General features: G+C 36.9%; 1 protein-coding gene across 1 annotated transcript; it reads right to left on the bottom strand.

The window, feature by feature from the left end:
• Window positions 1-3,050: 3,050 nt before the first annotated feature.
• Window positions 3,051-15,994, bottom strand: mbtps2 (membrane-bound transcription factor peptidase, site 2). Its single transcript, XM_051681910.1, has 11 exons — window positions 15,801-15,994; window positions 12,854-13,002; window positions 12,361-12,499; window positions 12,166-12,269; window positions 11,558-11,685; window positions 11,222-11,340; window positions 10,954-11,134; window positions 8,690-8,784; window positions 8,106-8,301; window positions 5,698-5,773; window positions 3,051-4,663 (listed from the first exon to the last, which is right to left on the bottom strand). Exons 1-11 carry the CDS (start codon window positions 15,873-15,875, stop codon window positions 4,441-4,443), a joined length of 1,485 nt encoding a protein of 494 aa, XP_051537870.1. The 5' UTR covers window positions 15,876-15,994; the 3' UTR covers window positions 3,051-4,440.
• Window positions 15,995-18,709: the final 2,715 nt, after the last annotated feature.

Here is an 18,709-nt window from a genome sequence, read left to right as displayed (position 1 = left end):
CATTTTATTTAAGTGCAATCACTTTCATGAAAACTAATACAATATTTACAGTAATCGCCTCATAGACGCAGTAACTGAGCTGAAGCAGTGGGTGGCATTATTGCACTTCTACTTGCGTGTTTTGCACCGCTTCTCCTGTGAATGGAAAATGCCTGTACAAACAAGAAGAAGCAAGATCGTAAGCAAAGCCTGCCGCCCACTGTGTCCCATGTAAATCCACCTTCATTCACCAGACACTGTTCTGAAAATATATTTAAGCCAGTAATTAGTTCATCACCCTTAACTATGAGCAGACACATACATAAACAGTCCCGTGGTGTTCTGGGTGACGGTGAGTGGGGAGGAGTCTGGTCGCCCCATGCAGAACCACATCCATGTGTAATTACTATCCTTCTGAAATAGCAAAGACACACAGCCCTATATTTTCCCAGGGGGACACGTCCCGAATGCAACATCAACACGCCCTGCTTGGGAGGAAATGACCCCGCCTCCCACCCAATTTTTTTTTTAAATATGCAGTGAGGGACAGAATGAGAGCTGATTATAGCTGTGCATCTGGGACATATACAGCCAAATATTGCCATAAGCCTCTGAGGAGCCAGGGAGCATGGAGCCTGAAAGACAGATAGAATTATGAGCTCTACACTTTCATCAGTAAAGATTTAACAAAAAATTAACATGGGGCATGTCCCAAAAGGCAAGTAGTAACCAAAATAAAGATAAAGCAACCAAAAAAATTTAAAATAAATAAAAGCACTCAGAATACCTCAGCAACTGCATAGCAATGTCCTGGCAACCAACTACACCTTAGAATTAGTGCTGTGAGTTCTTTTAGTTTTATAGTTTTTATATCAGTCAACTGTTCTCTTCATTATTGCCCCCCTCCCCCTCTAGCTCCACCTCTGCCATGGAACGATTCCTCAAGAGAACTTTTAGTATGTTGGGCCATAAACTTAGAAAATTGTAGTGAAAGATTTAAAAATAAAAAAATGTATACAGCTCACATATACACAATGTTTTATAAGTAATCTATTCATAATCTATTCAGTTGGAGGATAAGAATAAAAGGACCACATCATTGCTAAAGTGGTCAGTTTCCCATAGTCTTGGCCACTGCATGTCTGGGGAAAAGAGACATGCAGAGGCCATTAGCGAGACCTTTATGAACATTTAATTACAAAAACTGATGTTCTTGAGAAATTTAATTGAGACACACACACACACACACAAACCATAAAGCGGTGTTCACCGGGCAACACACTTACTACACCCTTCTCTGTGATGTCTTTTCTTAAATCTGTTCGGCCAATACATAATATTTCCATAGCTGAATCAAAACTTCCATCTCCACCTCATGCAAGCTGAATAAAGATCTGACTGCAATCGGTTAACCACTGAGAATTTCATCACCTTCTACAACATGGCCATCATAATCCTCTCTGGTGTTTCTGACTTGTTTTGAGAACAATCACAGCCAGAAATACACACCAGCTTTGTGTCACCCATAATGCATCTTCCTGCCAGCTTTAACTAATTTTCTTCTGGAGATATCCTCTTATTTTCTACAGTAGCTCTCCTTTGCTGTCATTTCATTTTGGTTGGACTAAGTACATAACAGTAAATGCACTCAGTATTGTTTGCAGGTCCAATTTCTCCATATGACAAACTGTAATGGTTCCTGATGGAAATGTCCATCAGGTTTTTGATTTACATGTCCAGTCTAAGTCTTATCATTTTCTACAGTGATTTTGAGAAAGGGCAAATTTCAATACCAGATGGCTAATTTTGGACAATGCTGACATCCAGTGGTAGAATTTTTTCTACAACATTTCAACAATATATTTTTCCCCCCTCTGTGGGATGATCAGGATAGCCGCCAGATCAGTTATGACATTTGCTACCTTTATGTTCTACAAAACAACTCTATATTCTTCTATAGCTGCTTTTCCACAATGGCTACAGGAACTGTGTCTCACTATGTTAAGAACCATTCGGCCGATGCTGGAAAAGCACTTAGTGTTAATACCAAACTTCTAGTTTTGTAGTGTATGGGATGCATAATATGCACATTTTCTGTATGAACAGAATACCAGGATAACCTACTACATTTGCCTAAAACTGCAGTATACAACAGAGCTACAAGTACAGTTTTCCATAATTCAATGCACTCGAATTGACCTCATTAGTGTGATGAATGAACGATTTTAAACATTTCTCTCGACTCATTATTTGATCAAACTGATAAAGTTTGAAACATTTTTTTATTTTATTTACAGTACAAAAACGTGATGGCACTAGCTGAATTAAACATGCAACATAGTGAGGTCATTTGACAACAATGTGGCATACCACTGTAGGAATTTTTTTATTTTATTTTATTTTTTGCATATTGCATAGTCACATACTTAAAATCTAATTAGTTGACCTTACATTTTTTTTAAAGGCAAAACATTTACATGCTTTTTTAAGTAAACTTGCAGTATTTGGCAATTATTTAAATTGAGTTATAGCAAGTCTTACAAGGGAAATTATGACTGGAATCTTCGTTAGCCATTTGGCACAATAGATTCTTCTCAGTACTTCTTAATGAACATAAATGTGCACTTTTGTAAAGTACACCTGAGCAAGGGCGTAGATTCCAGGGGAGATGGGGAGGAGGAAACTCCCTCAATAATCAAAACAAGCAAGTACAACCCCCCCCCCATGAACTATCAACTAGCTACAACAAAACAATAACCACAGTCATAAGAATGAAAACGATATTCTTTTTTTTTAAATTATTATTATTTTTCTACATAAGTTCTAGTTTTAACAAAACATAATTTATTCAAGCACAAGGGCTTATGGGTATTCCACATAGATGCAATTTTGTATTTGATAATTTTGAGTTAATAGTACTCGAAACCAAAGTTTAGAGAACATATATATTTGTGTTATGATTCCAAAATGTGACATTTCAAGTACTGTTTAATTAGGACCACTTAAAGGTTTTATTATGATAACTTTAGGGTTTAGAGAGTAACGGTTAATTAAATCTAATAAGAGTAGTAAAAAATTCAGCTTAAGTTGAGTAAACAATTTTTTTTTAATATGAGGTAATTATTAGTATTTACAGTATACACTGTACAGTATGCACTAAACAGTTTGCTAGTATTCCATTCCAAACACAACCATTGTTTAACATCTTCCATTCTTCAGCTCAGGAACACATTTTCCTATCTGAGGGGGTAGAGTATGGAAAAAAGAATAGAACAGAATATCAAACAGAAGGAGAGTTACCAAACATCGGAGCAAGACCAACCTCTAGCTCCTCAAACAAATAAGCCAATGACATTAAAAGGCTTTTGTAAATGTCATTTATAAACTGTGTGTACAATGTTATCTTTGATGTCCTTCCTGACCCAAATAATAAAAGGAGATCAAAATACCTTTAAAATTGACCATATTCAACAAGTAATTCCTAGTTTAGTGCAGTTGTGACCAATAGTCTGGCTAATTGTTGTTGGGGTAATCCAAGCTTGTGCTAAAGGCTGCAGTTCTGATCTTCCAACAATGTCTTTGAATATTTCAGTAAAGTATACACATTAAAACAGATCATAACCAGTATTAACACTTCCCATCAGCTGCAATGTGAATACTATTCCACTCTGGAGCATGTTTAGCAACAGGCTTTTCATGCTATGGTGTATGTGTACAGTCAATATTATATATATATATATATTACACATTTATATTCCATTTACAGATGTGAGTTACATTTTTAAGATATAGCCTTTAGGCTGTTAGCACCTGCTGTCCAAGTCTTGCTGCTGTAATGCCCAAATTTCCCTCCAGGGGTTAATAAAGTTTTTAATGGCTTTATTTCTACAGTGCAGTGGAAATTGCTTGGGTGTGCGGAAAAAGTGAACTACATACACAGAACAGAAGGTACCACGTACCAATACAACCTACTATTTGTGAGAATATGAACTTCAGGAAGACAGAGATGTAAAACAGGCAGGAAATGCCTAAAAAGGCCTCCATATATTTGTATATGTTGATACATTGTCATTTGTGGGTTTACACAAAACAGTCACACTTTTGACTCAAATCACTCAATGTGCCTGTTTGAGTGTGTATTTATCAAAGAGGGCACAATTGGTGCAGTCCTGAGGTCTTGGTGTACAGTAAAAGCATGCAGCATCAAAATAATTTTCACAGCTTATTTTTGTTGCAATTCAGACCTAAGAACAAATCGATCAAGCAGTTTGCTGCACAAACTCATTTTGAGGTACAGCAGGTTTCGATCCCTCTGGCCCTTTCTTTGGTGAGTGGGAAAAATTGCCAATTGCAATTTCCACCACTACAAATTACACACCAAGACTATTCATCTGGTGGTACAAGCAGGTTCTTCAGTAAACACGCCCCCCAAGCAGTCTGATTGGAGGAGAAAGCGAACCGTTACCGAGCTGTGACCATCCACAGGCCCAGAGCCACGTTGGCTGCTAGAAGGGCACTGCCCCCGAGGAGAAAAAAGAAGCCAATCAGCTCTCGGTTCTTCCTCTCTGGAATCAGTGAGCTTAGTGTGGCCTCGAGAAACGCAGTCAGCATCCACTGGCCATCCAGAGCAAAGCATGGAACAGAGTTTACCACTGCCAGAGCCCCCGACAGTGATATCAGATATCTCAACACACAGGGTTAAGGCCCAATTCATAAAACATGGAGAAAACAGCCATACACTACTGTCTGATCGTATACCATCTGGTTAAAATTAATGAATAATGTAGTTTGAGGCACACACACCAATGTCTTAAAGGAATATTCCAGGTTCAATACAAGGTAAGCTCATGTAAGGGTAATGCTGATTACCACAAAAAATTATTTCGACTCATCCCTACAAAAATCGAGGTAAGAGAGGGACACTTACAATGGAAGTGAATGGGAGGGTTTAATGGCAGAAATGTGAAGCTTAGAAATTTATAAAAGCACTTATGTTAATTCTTCTGTTGAAACTCATGTATTATCTGAAGTGTAAAGTTGTTGAAATCGTCATTTTTAGTCATGGCAACGAAGTTGTGGCTATATCTTTACACAGAAATGATTAGTAAACTATTTTATCACACTAAAATCATGTAATCACCCATTTTGTTTATGTCTTGTGGCTATATATGAAATACTGAGTATTTTAACGTTTACTGATTGGCCCCATTCACGGCCATTGTAAGTGCCTCACTGGAACCCAGATTTTTGCTTTTTTTTGTAAAGAAAAGGAGGTGGAATCAAAATAAAGTTTTGTGGTAATCAAAATGATGTCACAAATGCTGTCGATTGAGCTTAACTTGTATTGAACCAAGAATATTCCTTTAAAGACCCCATTCAAATTAATTTAAGGTGTTTTGTTCATGTTCATGTCTATCATGTCTATTAAAAGGACACCTTTTTGCTAATGTACTCATAAAAATAGGCAAAATTAACAGAAATACACTTTCTTTTTTTTTTTACAATATTTTCTCCAGGAAATTTTATTGTTCCTTGATGACATGGATGACTATTGATGACATCATCTTCTGCTCGGTAGTGTTTACAAATTGTTGTCCAATAATACTACATGTAACTAAAGGCTACTGACTATTTTAAAAAGGACAAACCATATCATGGGGCTTTAAGAGCACCTGGAACCACAGAGAGATGCGAAAAGTGATTCTGTGAGAAGGATACTTGCAGAAAGTCTCCAGCATGACAGGCAGATCAGGGTAAAGAAAACCCAAACGAGGAACAAAATTGGTGAGACTCACTAAAAATATAAAGAAGTTAACAGTTTTATATGCAGGATCTGTAAAATAGAATAGAATTAAATTTAATAAACTTTTTTTTATAATATTACCATGAGCTGCATGACCCCAAAAAAATATAATATTAACATGACATATGACATACACTGATTAGCCACAACATTAAAACCACCTGCCTAACATTGTGTAGGTCCCACTCGTGCAGCCAAAACAGCGCCAACCCGCATTCCGAGATGATATTCTTCTCACCACAATTGTACAGAGTGGTTATCTGAGTTACCGTAGACTTTGTCAGTTCGAACCAGTCTGGCCATTTTCTGTTGACCTCTCTCATCAACAAGTCATTTCCGTCCACAGAACTGCCCCTCACTGGATGTTTTTTGTTTTTGGCACCATTTGGAGTAAATTCTAAAGACTGTTGTGTGTGCAAATCCCAGGAGATCAGCAGTTACAGAAATACTCAAACCAGCCTATCTGGCACCAACAATCATGCCACAGACCAAATCACTGAGATCAAATTTTTTCCCCATTCTGATGATTGAAGTGAACATTAACTGAAGCTCCTGATCCGTATCTGCATGATTTTATGCACTGCTGCCACATGATTGGCTGATTAGATAATCGCATGGATGATTGTTGGTGCCAGATGGGCTGGTTTGAGTATTTCTGTAACTGCTGATCTCCTGGGATTTTCACACACAACAGTCTCTAGAATTTACTCAGAATGGTGCCAAAAACAAAAACATCCAGTGAGTGGCAGTTCTACGGTAACTCAGATAACCGCACTGTACAATTGTGGTGAGAAGACCATTATCTCAGAATGCTGTTTTGGCGGCACAAGGGGGACCTACACAATATTAGGCAGGTGGTTTTAATGTTGTGGCTGATCGGTGTATATAATTAACCCTTCCATGGTCTTAACGATCACTACTTTGAACCTGCAGGGTCAAATTGACCCCTTCTTATCTTCAATTTCAAAAGCTTGTAATAAAGACTCTGTTTGCTCTCTCTCTCTCTCTCTCTCTCTCTACTTTTGGTCTTAAATCGTTCCTCTAGGTGGAAAACACTAGAAAAAATATATTTTCCTCTATCACCTTCTATCACAATATACAGATCTGAAAGGCAAGTGACACCCCAAAGCAACATAAAAAAATCTTGCAATAAAAAAGCTTCAACAGCTTGAAATAAAGGCTCTTTTTGCTCAGTCTCCCTACTTTTAGTCTTATCTCATTCCACTAGATGACAGCAAACACTACAAAAAAAGATCTGTATATTGTGATAGAGAAAAAATATTTTTTCTATTGTTTGCTGCCACCTAAAGGAACAATTTAAGACCAAAAGTAGAGAGATGGAGCAAACAGAGCCTTTATTACAAGCTTTTGAAATTGAAGATAAAAAGGGTCTATTTACTTTTTTTTTTTTTTTGTAGCTTTGTTTATAAATACATAACATTTAAAAAAAATTACATTGCCATGTTCAGAGGAGGATGTCATGAAGTTTCAGGCCAATGTAAATCAGTGTTAAAAATGGGTCAAATTGACCCATAAGACCATGGAAGGGTTATCATGAAAACTGGCAATTCTGTAAATGCAACAACAGAAGTGTGATTTACCAGCCCAACACATGGAACACATATCCACAGTTTTCCTGAGCAACCACTGGGCAGTGCCATTATGATTCTAATTGCCTGTTTTGTATTTCTGGTCTCGAGACACCAAGTAAAAACTGCCAAAACGAGCGATCCAGAGGAGAACAACAACCATTTAAGTGTCAATTGGTGTAAAAATGAATTTCAGGCTCAACTTGTGCCATTGTTGGCTGTCATAACAACTCAGAATAATTAATTATATCAACATAACTAACCTCTGACCATCTCTTCATGTCATCAAACACTCAGGTGAGGCACTGTCTATAAAAAAATGGTCATCTCGACTCTGTGAAGTATCAGCATGTTTTTTGACAAATTTTACAAATGTAATACCTTAAATATTACATTACCCACTAAGAATAAACACTGATGCGAAAGAAAACACTGGAGACCGGAAATTGAAAACAGTCAAATCATGGAAAACTTCCACGTTCAAGAAAAAAGTGAATAGTTTTAGTACTAAGTGACAGATGAATTTGCAACAAAATAGAGTTTGATTGATTTCACGTCAATAAAAGAAGCGTTTCTTCTCCCTTATAAAAACTGTTTGCTATTCTAACTGTGCATGATTATATGGGTAATTGCGTTTAATTATTGCCATTCAATATTGAGGCATGCCAGGCTACACCAGCTTACATCTCAATCTGTCAAATGAAACCAAATAAAATAATGACCTTTCATCTGACCTGAATACTGGAGGTGTGAAGGGTATCCAACGAACAGCATATCTGCCTGCGGCGGGTGTTTGACCCGAAACAGTCTAGTCTGGTTCTCCAGAGAAGGGATTAAACACAAGCTCGGGATGAAGTCTGTTTGACAGTCTGTGTTTGTACGGCATGTACGGCTTGCTTCAATGGTTTTTCTAACCAGCAGGCAGGCGAACTGGCAGGAGGAAAAGCAGAAATATTTTAAAATGTCAAAAATGCCAAGACTCTTTTTATGGCTGAGAGGGAAAAATATTTATTTTGTGAGGTATAATGGCCATAAGGGCGAATGGCCCATGTTTTCATTTCAATGACCATGCAAAGACTTAAGCCATCAGCACACTTTACATAACCAATTTTACTGGCCATATAATTGTCATTGACAAATTGTTTAGTGTGCTTAGCAATAGGGGTGCTGTTACCGTTTACCCAAATGTTAGTATAATTAGCCTAAAATGCAAATAGCTTTACATAAAATTCTACAGCTAAAGTAGCCGTCCGTAGTTTGATCCAGCATTCCAGATGTGTGAAACAGATGTTTAACATGTGTCTGTGTGCTGTCTTACCAGTTTGCTCTCTAGGTTATTACTGTAAGAGAAGCAGAGGTCTGTCATACTGTTGTTACTACAGCACTCCATAGTGCCATCAAGGCGTTTATATGCTGTGTGGAAGAAAGAAATCAGGAGTTAGAAGCATCATCTAACAAATATTACCTTACGTTCCAAGAGCACTGATGGTCTGACACCATCAGCACTCGGATGCTTCACTGTGTGTGTATCACTCCGCTTGTGTTCATGCCGTTCTAAACTAAAGTGTAAGAGCAGTGCATATGTGTTAAGAGCTACTGTTTGTCTTTTTTTTTTTACATTACATATGTTAGCCAGCAGGTGGTGGCAAAAGATCATTTTTGTGTGTAATATGAGCCAGTTGGTGACGTGAAGTGAATCCGCGTCAGCCACTGTTTACATACAACAGTGCTCCGTGATCGCTACTACACTACTAAAGCTAGGAAATAGCTTTAAACGAACAACTTCAGCATTACGGCTCATCACAGCTGAGAGACACAACAGACTGATTGATTACAGAACTCAAGGCGCTTACCTCTTACCGGAGTTTTCATATTGGATACGCACTGTTTAAAATGGCGGAGGACATTGCGGTTTCTATAGTGATCGACTCTTGCACACTGGCTACCGCGAAATAGATAGGAATTTTACCACTGAGAAAGCTCATCTTCAGAAAGCTGACAGCATCTCTGCTTGGGAGTGGCAACAGGTGATTGCACACGCTCCGTGTCTCTCTTTCTCTCACACACACTCACACACTCTCTCACACACACACACACACACACACACACACACACACACACGCACACACGCACACGCACACACGCACACGCACACACGCACACACGCACACATACCCTTTTTTATCCAATAACTTGTTAGAAACAGCACAAGCCGTGATACTGTTTCTGAAGTGACATTTTTGAATTACTAATGAAGGCTTGGACGCATCATTTGGTTTGAACCAGCAACGGCAGATTCTGATCCATGTAATAAAGTAGTTCCATGCACAAATGCGTTTTTATGACCGTACTCAGTTTTTCCTAATTTTTTTAAATTTACTTGTTCATTGATCTGTTGTATATAGGCAATATCACACTCGAAATCGTGCTATATGGCCCTACATCAGCACTGCTGTGACTCGGCCGCAGGCCGGGTGCCGTAGGTAATCACAGCAGTGCTGATGTAGGGCCATATCGCACTCTTGCTCATGTGATATTGCTTAAATAACGTACAGTCAGATGGTTATTGTCTAAAAATAAACCTTGATTTCTCCTATACACAAATCAAAGAATTTAATGGAATGTGTTGTTGGATTTGTTGTTGTAACAGTCTATTGTGATGTCTGTTTGTTTTTATATAATTAACAATGTAGTTTAATAACTGAAATTTACTTACATGTTTTATTTTATTTTTCCAATATACACTACCGGTCAAAAGTTTTGAAACACTCATTCTTTATTATAATTTTTTTCACATTTTAGAATAATAGTAAAGTCATTAAACTATGGAATAACATAAATGGAACTATGGGAATTATGTTGTGACTAAACAAAATCCAAAATAAATCAAAACTGTGTTATATTTTAGCATCTTCAAAGTAGTCACCCTTTGCCTAGAATTTGCAGACATGTACTCTTGACATTTTCTCAATCAGCTTCTTGAGGAATCACCCTGGGATGCTTTTTAAACAGTATTGAAGGAGTTCCCATCTATGTTGGGCACTTATTGGCTGCTTTTCTTAATTATTTAGTCCAAGTCATTAATTTCAAAAACTTTTTTTAAATTACATTTTAGTTTTATAATGAAATAAATTAATATGGTGGCACAATTATATTTTTGTCTACAAAACTAATTTCAAACATTTAAGCATACGCCTTCATATCAAAAGATTTTTAAGATCATGGGAAACATTTCGGTCAAGTGTTTCAAAACCTTTGACCGGTAGTGTATGTAAAAAATAAACTGTGTAAAAAAATGAAAGAAAAAACATATGTACAGAAAAAACCTTGAAGGGGTTTATTTTGCAATAATGACCAGCTGACTGTACATCATCCTGCTTATTACATGGATTATTAACAAATAAATGTAAAAAATGGACAAGAAAATGTACTTATACAATTTAACAGTCATTACACAAACACATTTAACCACAGAATGCAGCGACTGACCAATCAGAATCAAGTACTCCAAAGTGCTGTGTTATAATTAGGAATATTTAACCTAAGCAATGAATTATCTTTATTTATTAGGCTAGTCAATACCTCTCCCTGCCATCCAGCTGAGTTGTAGCTTGGCAGTATGGACGCAGTAGCCTGTCTGAGGATTATGGGACAGATGTTGAACACAGTTGTGCCAGTCTTGCACACCCCTAACAGTGCAATCTTCCAGCTGGGTGACTAGATCTCCTAAAAACAGCCCACGAGGTCCACTCGAGGGAGAGCCCTATGGCAGAGAGTGACGTCAAACACGGAGAATACAGTCGGATCATAAGAGTGACGAAATTGTGTGATAAATGAGGAGTGTTCTGACCTCCACCACATCAGTGACCAGTGCTCCTGCTCCAGTGTAGTAGAAGGGAAACAGGATGATGGGCAGCAGGAACAGGAAGCTGAGGGCCATGACACATAGCATGAAGTTGTGCCACACACCTATACAAAGATGGGCAACATAGGAGCTAAATTTACACATTATCAAAATCAATTTCTTTTCAGTTCAGTTGTTTAAATTTTTTGGTGAATTCAAATTATTATTTTTTTAGTCATGTAGTGGACAAAAAAAAAAAAACAAACAAAAAAAAAACATGTTCTATAATAGAGTGTGCTGCCATCCAGTGGAAGTTCTATAAAACATTGTGGACAGTCTCACCTGCACAGAATATTCTTAACTGCTGTACCGGGGAGATGAGGTTCAAATGTGTGGTGAAGAGATCAACAAACGCTCCAGGGTAAACCACAAACATGAACATGCCAAAACCATTCAACCTCACCTGCTCTCTAAGAAAGAAAAAAAACAAAAAGGATAAATAAATATTTACAGTCCACATAAAACTAAAATAAGCGATTTTCAAACAGAATACACAACCTTTGTATGATTTTCAGGTATATGTTATTATGGCACAAGCCTTTAGTTATATAAAACACAAACTTCAGCTAAATTTACTAGTCAAATGGATTGAGGTTTGAGCTTGTAATGGAGTGGCCCAACCTAAACACAGTTGACACTCACTTTATCTTTCTTTCCCTCTTTAACGCACATGCTCACAAAAACACATTTTCTTCTGCTATGAAACCTTTTGTCCATTTTATACTTCCGAAGAACTCTAGTATATCATGCTTTATTATGCTTTTGACATACAATTATAAACCATAAAGTACAATTGACTTCAAGTTTGCAATTACATTGCAATTATATGTTGGAAGCATTTATACAATTGAGATATTCCAGTCCTTTTCATGACTAAAGTATAATCCTACCTCAGTGCTGCCACCCCATGGCCAAACTCATGTATAACGCCACTGACCAAGATGGCAATGAAGAAATAAGCCAGCTGACTGACAGGCAGGTTCACACCAGGCACCTGATGATAATAAAACAACACAAATTTATGCAGTCAGAATTATCACTGGAGTGGTAAGCTGAATACAGAGCCAATCCTCTTCTAATCTCACCACCACTTGCAAGATTTGTTGGTGGGATCCCTCCGGCGTCTCTGCCAACATCTGACTCAGAGTCTGCAGTAAAGTTTTGCTCAGCAGAACCACAGACACAAACATCGAAAGAACTCCAAACACCATACCAGCACTGAACCTGAAACGACACGTGTGCAACACACTGAGTAATCAAAGGTGATTTACAGAAGTCTGAGCATGTTTAATGAATTTGCCTGGGTTATACTGAGGTTGCACAGAAAAGTTGGTTTTGATGAATACCTCAGCCAATGGTAAGCTATGCCGCATTTCCATGACAACATACAAACAGAGCAAGAAAGTAGTTCGAAAACATTAAAAGAGTAGAAATAAGTTTTTTTTTTTTTTTTTTTACATTCTTTATATTGAAATAATATACACTGGCAGCCAAAAGTTTAGAATAATAAAACAGAACATCCTTGTAATATGAACACAAAGTTATTGATCTGAGGTCAATAATGATGAACAATCATACCAAATGTACAGAAAGCGAGGGTTAAGATGGGCACATCTGGCAAAGAGACGGTTGAAGATGCCGGTGTGCCATCTGATGTGGAAGGGAGACAGAGTAAATCCATTAGATGACAACCACGATTCATAGCGGTTCTTCACCAAGCTGGACGACTGCAGGAGAAACAGAGTAAAAGATGAATTTTTAAGGACTTTATGATCACCTTTACAAAAAACATCTTATGGTATAGCTTCCTCCAAAATACTATAGTTACCCCAAAAAGTGTTACTATTGTAAAATTGTAATAAATATAAGAGTTCCTTTAAACAATACAGAAATTTTTCACAGCCTTTTTTGCTTATTTTTATTTATTGTAACAATAACTTGTAAATACGCTGTTGTGGCAAAGACTGTTTCCCATTGTAAAAGTTTAGCTTGACCATAAAGCCATTTTCAACGTTTTACATTATTTTATATTAAAAATGCCTTTAAAGATAACTTAATTTTGTAAATTGTGTAGAATGAACAGAAATAAGCTATCTTCAAAGGGGTCATGACATGCATTTAAAAAAAATATATTTTTAATATATTCCTTGTGGTTCACTTATAATATTAGTAAAGTTTTTTTTGCACAAAAACAGTCATATATTTGTAAAACATGATCATTTTCCACTCTCATTCTGACCCTCTGTAAGAAACGCTTGGTTTTGGTGCTGCTTCTCCTTTAAGACTTGACAGAAAACGCCCACTGTTATGATTGGCTCTCTGCTCTTGACTGACCTGCACTCTCTTCTTGCCATCTCACTGATTACCGCTACTGGGTGGACTACAGAAGTGATAAGATAAAGTAGGCATTGATGTGTTGTTGTGGAGGTGGTCAGATGCAAATGTCTACCACAGTGTGACATCACAATGTGGAATAAGTAGAGAACAAGTCGTTTTGGCAGCTTGGTTTCAACAAATGCTGTTTTTGCAGTGAGGAGAAAGTTTTGAGTTCTGAAACTTACAGTATGTTTTTATAGTACAATGACTTTTTATATATCAAAAAATTAAGGAAATTTTGATTCACGTCATGACCGCTTTAAAGCCATTTTATATATAATGCAACTTGAGACTGCATAAAAATGACATTGTAAGTAAGGGTGACTACATTAATTAAATCATACAGTAATAACGTTAACAAAAAAGTACCATATTGTTGTTTTTTTTGTTGTTTTTGTTTTTTTTGGACACTGGCAACCATTGTTAAGGCTTTTTCCATGTAGTGCCATGTTATTTCTTGAAGTGTAATCAAAGTGCTTTGCTATCACCATCTTATACCATTAATGTACCATGCAGGTTTTTATATCATATAATCTCCTCGACAAATGAATCACACTCGATATAAAAAAAAGCATGGATCAATTGCGATCGATTTCATAATTTAAGCAGTACATCTGTGTGTGCTAGGCTATGAATTCACCCTCCACCGGTGTTATGGATCAACTGGGGATTGTGTTAACTGGGGATGTGCACGTGCACGTGAATAATTTTACTTGCATTTTCAGCAGATTCGTTCAATGTGAATTGCCAAGGAGCCAAGAAAAGGCATTCTACACATCATAATTTTTTCTGATATCATTATTAACCCACTTTCTATGATCAATGTCTGTTCTAATTAATTTGACACAGATTAAGAGTGATTTTAACATGGTTTCACAGGGTAACGTGGTTGCCCATGTTAACGTGGGACATTGGTTTGAATGGGAACTGGTGATTACACTTGTCAGAGCAGTAAATCGCATGTGGAAATCTTTTATTTGCAACACTAAAGCATCAAAGGCTTATATGTGTAAACAATAGGCCTACACTCTTAAATTTATATATATATATATATATATATATATATATATATATATATATATATATATATATATATATATAAACAATAGCTTGATAAAGTTGATAAAACAATTGTTATTGTTCACATAGAAGGTCTGTTGGTTTAGGGGTAGTGTGTTTGCTAACCATGCATACAGGCCTGGGTTCAATTCCCTGTGAGTATCTGCATTGTTGTATTGTTATGACTAACCATGACACTGCCAAAAGATCTATCAGAACAGTGCAATATTTTTGGTGGAGAGCAAGTACCAAAGGCCAAATTGACCAATGGGAAAGATTAAATGGTACTCTGAGAAAGCATGAGAAAATTCTTCATAAACATAATGATTTTAAGCAAAATATTAAGATTTTCAATCTTTAACCTTAAAATAGTTTGACAATTTTTAAAAGCCTGTAAACTTTAGAAAATGTACTTTAGGTTTTTTTTTCTTTTTTTTTTTCTCTCAGTCATATTCATCCTTTCTCGGAAAATTCAGTAGTATTTATTTAAAACAATATAATAACTCGTGTATGTGATTTACAAACTTGTTTTCAATAGACCTGTTAAAAATACATAATCTGCAGGAAAGCTACAAATTTGTCCTGATTGATCGGGATTTGAATACAGGTCGCTATGTTTACTCCCAGTATGGATTACCACTGGACCACTGTCCCATCTATAATTATTTGAAATTATTAATTATTGAAAGCATATTACTGACACATATCGGCATATAATGCTTTAGTGTTGCAATTAAAAGACATCCACATGCGATTTAATACACTTTACGACAAATGTAATCACCAGTTCCAATTCAAACCAATGTCCCACGTTAACATGGGCAACCATGTTACCCTGCGAAACGGTTAAAATCGCTCTTAAACTGTATCAAATTCATTATAACAGACATCGATGGAAAAACCTGGTTTAATAATGATACCAAATTGTTTTATAATGTGCAAAACGTATTTTCTTTGCTCCTTGACAGTTCACATTAAACGAATCTGCTGAAACAGTAAATACAATTATTCACGTGCACATGATCCCCAGTTTATCCATAACACCGGTAAACACAAGTTATAATGGGTTGTAATGCTGAGATCCGCCTACCCGTAGCAGTGTGTCCGTCAGATACACCGTACACCACCCGCCCATCACACACACCACAACCGCTATTGGAATCATGGCACACAGGGCTGCATGCGTCTCAATAGCGTTTGATATCCGCGTCAAATGAACGACTTTAATTCCCGATTGTCACTGTGTACGAAACACTGTCTACCTGTGGAACCCTCCACTTCCGCGTTAGTGTGCACTGTGACGTCAAAGCGCAGTACTACAAGTCGAGTCAGATTGTTTACTTTTGTCAGACCATGTAGTGGCTCACAGTCTCGGAGCAATCGAGCACCTTGCCTTGTCATTTCGTAATGCAAACTACCTGTGCTTTTCATTTGCATTCGCTGAAGCATCAGATCTCATTTGCACCTCAGGGGACCATACAAATTATATTTAAACAAAAGGTCAATGCATTATGACTACACAATAATATTTAGCAGGGTAAAGACTGAATTTAAATTAAACTTTATTAATTATTCGCTTATGAGGCAAAAGTGGCCGTCTGAATAGTCCACACACTGTGCTAAAACGTAACTGGTATCCAATTGTTCAACACTACCTTGCCTGTTCTGACTTAAACACTTTTATTTAAAAACATAAAAACAAAACATGAACACATTCTAAAGATTGTAAATTGTATGTATATCTTACACTTTATTTGAACGAATACATGAATACTTAGACATCGCAGACGTTTTAGTGCTGTGGATGGATTTTTTAGATGGTCCCTTACAAGCGCTAGTCCATGAAAGCCCATAGGAGCATGAATGGTATAGTCATATATTCTTTAACCTAACTGTGCTAATGATGTTGTTGTAAAATTGTCGGCTCCAGAGAGGTTGGAGAAATCGAATGTCAAACGAATAACCACAACTGCTGGATATACGGTAGAAGTTCAGCGTTAGTTTTGCATTTTTGGACCTGCCAGCTCCATCCAGTTTCAGTTCTTAATGTAGATTCTGCATGCTGGTGTAAATGGAAGTGTACGTTAAGTTACTTTTACAGCGCAACTTTCCACTTTATTATCACGAAACCCTACCCGATTGAATGCACCTGAGCCCAACACGATTGAGATCGCTCTTATTTTGCAAGCATTCATTATAAAATATTTTTAGTATGTATCTGTTGGGTTTTAATTTCTTGAACAACAGACAGTACACACATGTTATTTATAACAAGGTTTTTCCACTGTCTTTCATTCAGTTCTTTTCATTCAGTGTTTTGCAGAAACAAATGTGTGTGCAACAAGTTAGGCAAAACAAATGACTCTGATGAAACCGCACGCTGAAACAGATGTGAAGCAGAATGAAGAAACAGCAGGTAGCGTTATACGGGGCCTATAATGGCAAATTTATTATGAATACACTTAAAATTGGAACCCTTTATAAACCACCCCACTAAAGCCCAAATAGATAACTTAACTTACAGTGAGAAAGGCTCTTACCATACACTATCAACACACTTCAACCTAATAATATATAATATTAGTAGTGTTTGGGTACAGGTGCAGGAATAAAAAGCAAACGCGCAACTAACCGGGAGAGAGAGAACAAAGCTGTAGAGTTGATCCCGCTGCTTCTCTTGCAAACGAAATGCAAGAGAAGCACTCAACATTTGACAGAGAAGATAACAAACGCAATGTCCTCTTTATGACCACCATTTATCAATCAAATACTTAACACGCGGCGCACCAATCACAAGGGAGAGGCACAAGTGTGCTCAACAGTTGAGCTTAATATTAGCAACAGCATTCTTTAATAAGAGGCGCACACCAATTGCGCTTAATACGGAATGCACATAGACACTGACAGACATAATAATGATACAATTTAAAAAAAAAAACACACATTAAAGCCATCTTATTGGTCACATATAATTACTATGCATGCAACTTTTTTTAAACTCAGTAACTGATATAGATACATTAAAAATGCACTTGTTGCACTGGACCATTTAAAATGAACTAGTGAATTTAAAAATGATCTTAAAAATTCTTAAAAGAATCTTAAAGAAAATAGTGACCATTTACAAGACATGTAGCTACATGCTGATTATAGCCTACAGCTTAAATTCTTGATGTGTTGCCTATCACTCATTTTACCCAATTAGGAATTTTACTGCATTAGTCATTCTAAAGAACAGCATGGCAACATGGCTTAAAGTTTGTGGGTAAAACCAGAATGTTAGTGTGTACTGACTCATTGAAACATTTGTCATGAGCCTATTTGCTTATATATTTTCAAAATGTTTACCCAAATTTGGTGAATCTTTGGTTGTCTTTAAAAAATTGCATGTCCGCAAATATTAAAACAGCTTGTTTTATATGTGTACAGGGGACATTTAAGTTATTATACAGTTGGCCCCCAACAGGCACACCTGAAATATGTATCAATACATGAAATACCTTGTATACTTCTTATATCCCTTACTTTTTAGTGGTGTGAATAGAAAAGGTGGTTTCTAACAATGACCACTGTACCTGAAAGGGTTAATAGAGTTATATCAGGCAGTTGACCTATAAGCAAATGATGCCAGGCAATTAAAACATTTGTTCATTATGCCAGATGCAATGTAGGGGAAAAAGCAGTAAAGCACATAGGAACAAATTATGGTTTCAGAACTGTTAGTCACAATTTTTCATACCACCCAGCGGTAAACCCGCACATATTTTTCCACACATGGTGTTTTCTGGGTAGGAGTGATCTCGTCTGCATGAACTGTATTACCCCTGGGCTCCTTTAGGCTTTATGAAAAGATTTGTTATCTGAAATGAGTGGTCTAGATAGACTACAATTATGGAAGTTTTTCACGCAACCGTGAGAGAGGAGACAGCTAGTTTAATAAAGCCATGTGCCCACAGAGACAGATTAATGTGAAATAGACAACAGACACTGAAAGGAGAG

The sequence above is a fragment of the Myxocyprinus asiaticus genome, chromosome 41 (genome assembly GCF_019703515.2).
Source record: "Myxocyprinus asiaticus isolate MX2 ecotype Aquarium Trade chromosome 41, UBuf_Myxa_2, whole genome shotgun sequence".
NCBI lineage: Eukaryota > Metazoa > Chordata > Actinopteri > Cypriniformes > Catostomidae > Myxocyprinus > Myxocyprinus asiaticus.
The sequence above is the reverse complement of the archived record's forward strand: the minus strand, read 5'-3'. Positions and strand labels throughout refer to the sequence as shown.